Genomic DNA, 7,066 nt, shown 5'->3' on the forward strand with positions numbered 1-7,066 from the left:
TTGGTATGAGATATATATTATATATATATATGATTTATGAAAGACTAACAGAGGGTATTTCTTGTTAGAAACAACAACAGAAGATATGAGGAACAAGTTGGAGGGTAATAGAAGGGAAAAGGAAAGAAGGAATAGCTTGCTTAGGAGTTTGGAAGTTGAAGTACTTCCATAAATGGATTTCGATACCATGATGAAAATGAAAAACCATTCTCAAGGCCAACAGAAGATATGAGGAACAAGTTGGAGGGTAATAAAAGGGAAAAGGAAAGAAAGAATAGCTTGCTTAGGAGTTTGGAAGTTGAAGTACTTCCATAAATGGATTTCGATATCACGATAATGAAAAACCATTCTCAAGGCATGTAGTTCTGGTATCTTGCATTACACTTCCAAGTAATGTCGGGTTGCTTGTAACGACAGCATCTACTCCCTCGGCTAACATTCTTTTCATCGAATCGGAATCATCAACTGTCCATGCATACACGTTTTTATCTCTCCTGTTGATTAAAACGTGTCAACTTGATACTATAATGCAAAGCCGATTAAGCTGCCTTTTATACTTTTTGTGTGGGATTCAAACCTCACCTCTTAATCGAGGATAGGTATATGCATTAACCAGTTTTGTTGTCTTTTGTACATTAATGAACCAAATGGAAGCCGTACCTGTGCAGTATTCGCATAAGATTTTCATCAATCAAAGGATGATAGACACCAACCACCTTGGCTGCTTTCATTCTCAGCAAGTTGGTTCGTTCCCCTGTAGTTGGGTCCATCATTACAATATACCCCACCTGCAAGTAAAACATATACTTCTATGAGACATGTAAACTTTTCAAACTCTAACGGTTAAAACCAAATCCTCCACTTACAAATGAGCTGTTATTTAGGGGGAAATCCATGTTTGACATAGTCAAATAACCACGCACAATTAGCAAATTCAAGAATTAATTAAAATCCAGCTGCTTATGCACAAGATAAAAAACGCGACAAACTCTATAAACTTTAATAACACAGCTCAATAGCAAGAATTTAGGACTGTTACCACCGATTGACAAGGTTTATTCCAGGAGGGGCAAGAAGGGTATTTCACCCTACACAATTGCTGAGTGGCTTGCACGCTGCAGTATGGATGGAATAGAATGTTGTTATATGGTCTGTTTTTGGGTAGAGGTCGTTATCTTGATTAGTATGTAAGAACTTGCAACCTCTTGAATTAGATGGGGACTATATTTATTTTCTTTGTTCATTGTGGTCTTGTTGCTCGTTTGTTAGTGTTAAAGTATATTTTGGCTTGTATCCGGTTATCTTGAAGTCTCATTTATCAAACAAATTAACGAGTATCCTTATATAAACATCCCAGTTACATTGAGCCAATGTCTTTTACCTGATCCGGTATCATATGGCAACGTACTGTAAATCGGGTGAAATGGATTTTGATGATAATAACTGAATGTAGAAAACGTTTAGTCAAACAAACTACACAGCAGCATTAACAATCGAAAAAGTAAACCATCCACTAGGTTAAATAATGGTTAGTCGGTTTAGTAATAATCCTGTAGCCACAAAATTAAGTCTTAGAATTTTTCATAATATAAAAAATAGCTCCCTGACTAGACTTTGCAGAAGGTGATCTCGAATAGATGAACACTAAAACCAGTTTTTACTCACCTTAATATCCGATGATAATCTGATTACGTCCCTTGCTAAGCTATCACTCTTCGCCCAGACAAGACAATTTTTACATTTTGTCTTCTCGACCTGAAATTTAGACAAGAACAACCATTAGGCTGCAAATATGAAGAAATTACATGAGCTGCATAACTTTACACACTTGATCACTTCTTTTCCTTTTCTTTGTTTTGACTTTTTCATTCTTAATGGATGGAAAGAACAAGGTTAGAAAAATGCAATGGGCCCACCAACAATTGCTGGTAATCGGAAATAAAGGGACCACATAAAAGAAATAATTCACATATGAACCTAAAGAGTAAAGGCTCTAGAAAAAGATCTTGCAATCATTTGGAAACAAGAACATATTCTTGCCTGAAAATTCCCAGTCCCCTCACCACATAATCTGGACACCAACTCCCAACCGACTGACTCAATGAGAACCACCCTATCCCTTACATCTTTATTAGCTTTAAACAAGCACCAAATCTTTCCTTGTACTTTGGTGGGGAGTGCGGGGTCATAGAGCTGGAAGGTTTGGCAGTCTTGATTCTGAGAAGTGAATAGAAATAAAAAAAAAAAAAAAAAAAAGGATTCCTGCAACACATCTCGAACAGATAGAGAATGGACTTTTTTTTTAATAGAATCAACAACTTTCATTGAGACAAAATGAAAGAATACACGGGCATCCAAAAAGATAAGCCCACAAAAAACATCAAGGGATTCCAAGTATAAGTAGAATGTTCCTCATTGAATAATTTTTTTTAGAAAAAAAAAAAAAAAGCCAAGGCAAAACATGAAACCTCTCCCTACCTCGGAACATTCTATTGTTCCTCTCCCCCCAAATATCCACAACACAGCTCAAACCCCAGCATACCACAAAAAGCGACCTCTCTCTAAAAGGCGGATAGAGAATGGACCTTGTACATAATAGTAATACCTCAGAATGTAGAGAATGGACATTGTACATAATAGTAATACCCCCAGAAGAACCTATGGTTTTTGGTTGATTATTTTCTATTATTTGTTTAATCCGTGAACAATTACCATTGGTTAGTGTGACAGATTAATCGCTTAAATAGTGATTGTTCATGTCTTTTATACATGTGTTCATAAGAAAAAGAGTCGAATTTCACTCGCTTCTTTGATCATCTTTTGTATACTGCCCTCACTTTGTGTAAATTTACCCCATATTTTTGTGATTACAATTTTACATCCCTTATTGCACAGTGGAAAACTATTATGTAATCTCTCATGGCTTTGTGCCTTTTCGTAATTTCATACCATCAATGAAATTATCCTTAATGTTTCTCATCAAGAAAAGCTATACATGTGTTTGAGATCCATAATTATCATGAATATATGTTTAATGGGAATAGTAAATGGGTCGGGTTATGATTTTGACTAATTTATGGCTTTCTATGATTATCATGGCCTTAGGAATTTAAAAGCGATTAATTGAATTTGGTTAGCTTAGTTTATTGTCCTAATTAATCTCTGTACTTAATATGACTAGTTGATTACCATGGGACTTATTGTGCCTAGCTGATTGGCAAGTTTAGAGTTAGTTATGATAATTAGTCTAATTAGTTAAATCAAGAGACCTTAGGGGCTTTTCTGGCTGTTCCAGATTAATTGGTTACCCCCCCACCCCACCACCACACACACACACACACACACAAAAAAAAACTGCTTTTACATTCAGATTTAGCTTAAGTTCAGCTCTATGTGGATATGACCCGGTCCACTGTTAAGTACTACAAATCTAATAGCATAGATCAGTAATTTTATTTGATTGGAGCCTCAACAGCATTCACATCAAACAACCACAACTTGAGCAACCTTATATTTTACAGATACTCCACAAAAACAATAACTTATATTAACATGTTTAAATATTTTTTTATTTAGTAGAAAATTGTGCAGACAAAGGAGAAAGAAGAGAAAACTCACAACAGAAATGATATCTTTTGCAAGCCCATTTTCATATGACGGTGGTCCAACCTTTGCGTCTAGAATCACCTGCTGAACTGATTTTGCCATTAGCTGCACAAATACAAGAGAATGATAGTCAACTGAAAATGTGAGTCTTCTAAAGAATAAAATAAGAAATATCAGACTGGCTGGCAGGCAGGATCAGATAGGCATATGATGGTACTCAATGCATTCATACTAAGAGCGCATATATCCTACAGCATACCACCAAAGCTTCTTCAACTGTAGGAATGTTGAAATCCAGCAATTTATGAATGTGTTGATAAAAAGCACCAAGATTTTTTATCTACAACCGAAAACTACAGATCATGTTAATAAAGAGCAGTAAAAGAAAGGTTAAACAACTACACTTCAAACAAAACATTTTAAACCCAGACTAAACAACTCTACTCTCCAAAAAAAGAGTTCCTTAACCTAGACTGAACAATTCAGAACCCAAAACACATATTATTTAACTTCACTGGCTATATAACTCTAAAAACTAAACAACGTTAGACTTAAAAACTCCACTTAATGCCCAAAACACCACTTAGAGAGTTGCTTAATATAGATATGAAGATGCAGAATCTACACTCACCTCTTTCATGCTAAAATTTCCAACTTTGGAAGTATTGGATCCAGTTATCCTCTGCAAGTCCCTGCCTGTCAGGTGATAATCAAACCTCCAAATATCTTCAAAAGTTTCTTAATATGAGAATAAAACATTGTCAACTATGATAAAAGGACTGAGTCAAAATTGAATGCTATTCAGCTATTTAGTATCACCAACTCATCTATTATGGCATATCAGCTCAATCCACTGCATATGAAAACACTACATACACCTCGACCACAACCCAATATTGAAATCATCTTTGATTATTTAATCTCAATTACAGGAAGAAAATTGGCAAGCACTAGCCTGATTAACCGAGTTAGGGAAACAACTGGAAAAGGTGAGTGGTTGTACACAGTTTTGATAAATACCTGTCATGAAGAGCAAATAAGACTCCATCTGAAGAACGAGAAACATCAACTTCAATGCAGTTGGCTTGAGAACGAAGAGCTTTGTTATAAGCATCCATCTGTTGAAAGTAGAGGAAAAGATCATAACCAATAAAGAGCCACAAAGAGCGACAAGAGATTATTCAAAATTTTAATCTATTGAGGAGTCGTACAGTGTTGGGAAAGGCCTTGGATGAGTCGCCGCCATGAGCACACACAAGAGGCGGATGATTCAGCCATTTGCACTTCCTTTGTTGCATCTGTACAGAGAAGAAACAGAATCATGTGATTTTGGAATTGAATTAGAGGATAGAGAGCAGAGAAAGGAGAAAAGGGTACCTGCTGAAAGCGCTTGAGCTTGAAATGGAAGTAAATGGGAGGGAGAATTGCGATGAAAGCGAGGCATAGAATAGTGAGACGAAAGAGCCGTCGGGAAGAGAATCTGAAAGGGAATCGATTGCGCCATGGTCTTTGCCCAATCCAACGCCTTCTTCCAACTCTAGAGATGGAAATCGCCATTCCAATGGCAACTTTCTGAATCAAACTTTTTTTTCTAACACCTGCGGACTGGGAGAGACTGGCAGACTGCCCACGCCAGTTGGGAGATTTCTATTGATTTTTCTTTGGGAGAAACGTTTTCTTTTTTCTTTTTAGCAAAAGGAAAAAAAAAATATCGATTTTTATCCTATGTATTAATTAGAGGTCTTGGTTCTAGCTTGGGTTGGGATTAAAATACTTTTTGGACCAAATTCAATTTTGAGAAAATTATATGAATGATCCAAATTGAGAGAGAAAATGAGTTTTACCCTCACTTTTTGAAAATGAGAGTTTTTTTTTTCCTCTTTGCTGATGTTAGAGTCGAGTGAAATTACCAAAACAAAACCCTCGCACATGCAGATTGGCTCTCTTGTCCTCTCGCTCTTCGATCTCTGGCTTTGCAACACAACAAAAAAATGGGAGAGAAGAAGAAGCCAACGGAAGAAGAAAAGCCTCTATCATCCTTCGCTCTCCTCTCCTTTCTCGCTCAATCTCTCGCAGTCTTGTTTTGCAACAAAAAATAAAACGAGGGAGAGAAGAAGATTCATGACTTCGCCGCATCTAGTCACTTGTCGGAGAAGAAGAGGAAGAAGACGAAAAGAAAATAAGAAGAAAAAAATTGCTCGCCGGAGAAGAAGAAGAAAAGAAAAAAAAAAGTCACTCGTCGAAGAAGACGAGGAAGGAAAAGAGAATAAAAGAAGGAAAAAAAAAAGTCACTCGCCACAGAAGAAGAGGGAAAAGTAGAAAATAAAATAATTTGAAGAAATGATAAATTGATAAATTCACACATGCATGATGTGAGTAAAAAGGTCAATTAACAATGGTTTTTAAATAGTGGGTCATCTATAATTTTGGGCCTCCAAAATGGGTCAAGAACATAATTTTCCTATTCAAACATTTGGGTGAGGTTGATTTGGGTTATTTGGATTATTTATTTAAATTGTTGTTCTACAATTAAGTAAAATGTTAAGGACTCTTGTAAATAAAGTAATCCGGCTCAAATTATGCAATGTATAGTAAAATGTAAAAAGAAAAAAAAAAAAAAGCATAAGGAGCAAAAATGATATTTGGGCTATGTAAAATGTCCAAAAAGTCGTCAAATATACTGGAACGGACAACAGAGAATCACACTCACATTGAAACAGTTTTCTACTTCTTTTATCATTACCACCAACTTTGTTTTTGGAAAATTGTTGATTTTGACCCAAGAAGTTTTTTTCCAATTCAAAGGTAACATCATTTTTAAAATCTACTTTTTTTTTTAAACATCTTTTCCATCTTTTCAAACTTTAAGTGGGGGATCCACTATGTGAAAATACCATTTTGGCCCTCAGTTTAAATCAATCTATTCATCTTCCCATGAAAGTTAGAGTTTTTCTACTTCTTTTATTCTTCCAGTGCGCTTGACAAGATCTCCTTCTTTAATAGCGGTATCACTACCAAAGACAACAATCCCTACATTCTCATCGTTGAGTTCGGTCTATTCATCTTCTTGTGAAAATTTCAACCATTGTTGGTCTCTCTTCTCGCAAAAACTCCCCTACCTCTGTAAAAAAAAAATCCATATTTCATGGTTGTTGGACATATTATGTTTTCCCTTCACCCAATTCAAATTTTGACAAAAGGTACACAAGTACCTTTTCCATTTTTTTTTCTTTCTAAATGATTAATCGATTATATTGTTTATAGGGGGAGTCTGTGTGATTTTTGGTAAAAATGTGTAGCGAAAAACCCAAAACATTTTTGCATCATTTGAACTTTAACGAATTTAAAAGAACTTCACGAGACAAATATCCTGTCTAGGGTAAGGAAGTAAATGTTCGTCTGGGTTTGATTTCACATTTTTTGGGGTGTATTAAACTTCATGAGACAAGTTCCTGAAGTT

The 7,066-nt window shown here is 35.6% G+C and overlaps 1 protein-coding gene across 8 annotated transcripts; it reads right to left on the minus strand.

The window, feature by feature from the left end:
• Positions 1-5,293, minus strand: LOC120080329 (glycerophosphodiester phosphodiesterase GDPD4). Of its 8 annotated transcripts, none has more exons than XM_039034966.1 (10): positions 4,984-5,291; positions 4,818-4,904; positions 4,627-4,724; positions 4,238-4,298; positions 3,866-3,946; positions 3,619-3,711; positions 2,041-2,262; positions 1,666-1,755; positions 661-788; positions 1-494 (listed from the first exon to the last, which is right to left on the minus strand). In XM_039034966.1, the coding sequence occupies exons 1-10, from the start codon at positions 5,161-5,163 to the stop codon at positions 329-331; spliced, it is 1,206 nt and encodes a 401-aa protein (XP_038890894.1). In that variant the 5' UTR covers positions 5,164-5,291; the 3' UTR covers positions 1-328. The 8 variants fall into 8 exon arrangements, with proteins under 8 accessions (XP_038890894.1, XP_038890897.1, XP_038890895.1 ...); XM_039034969.1 differs by having other exon boundaries at positions 329-494; positions 2,041-2,193; positions 4,984-5,292; XM_039034967.1 differs by having other exon boundaries at positions 329-494; positions 2,041-2,217; positions 4,984-5,292.
• Between the last annotated feature and the right edge of the window lie 1,773 nt (positions 5,294-7,066).

This window comes from Benincasa hispida, chromosome 6, assembly GCF_009727055.1.
Source record: "Benincasa hispida cultivar B227 chromosome 6, ASM972705v1, whole genome shotgun sequence".
Taxonomy (NCBI): Eukaryota; Viridiplantae; Streptophyta; class Magnoliopsida; order Cucurbitales; family Cucurbitaceae; genus Benincasa; species Benincasa hispida.

Excerpts from the sequence above, each read along its gene's own strand:
- LOC120080329 (XM_039034966.1), bottom strand. The coding sequence starts at position 5,163 with ATGGCGATTTCCATCTCTAGAGTTGGAAGAAGGCGTTGGATTGGGCAA. Across the intron at positions 3,947-4,237 it reads GAAATTTTAGCATGAAAGAG|ATAAAAAATCTTGGTGCTTT; the intron begins GTGAGTGTAGAT and ends TTTCGGTTGTAG. Across the intron at positions 1,756-2,040 it reads AGGGGACTGGGAATTTTCAG|GTCGAGAAGACAAAATGTAA; the intron begins GCAAGAATATGT and ends TCTAAATTTCAG.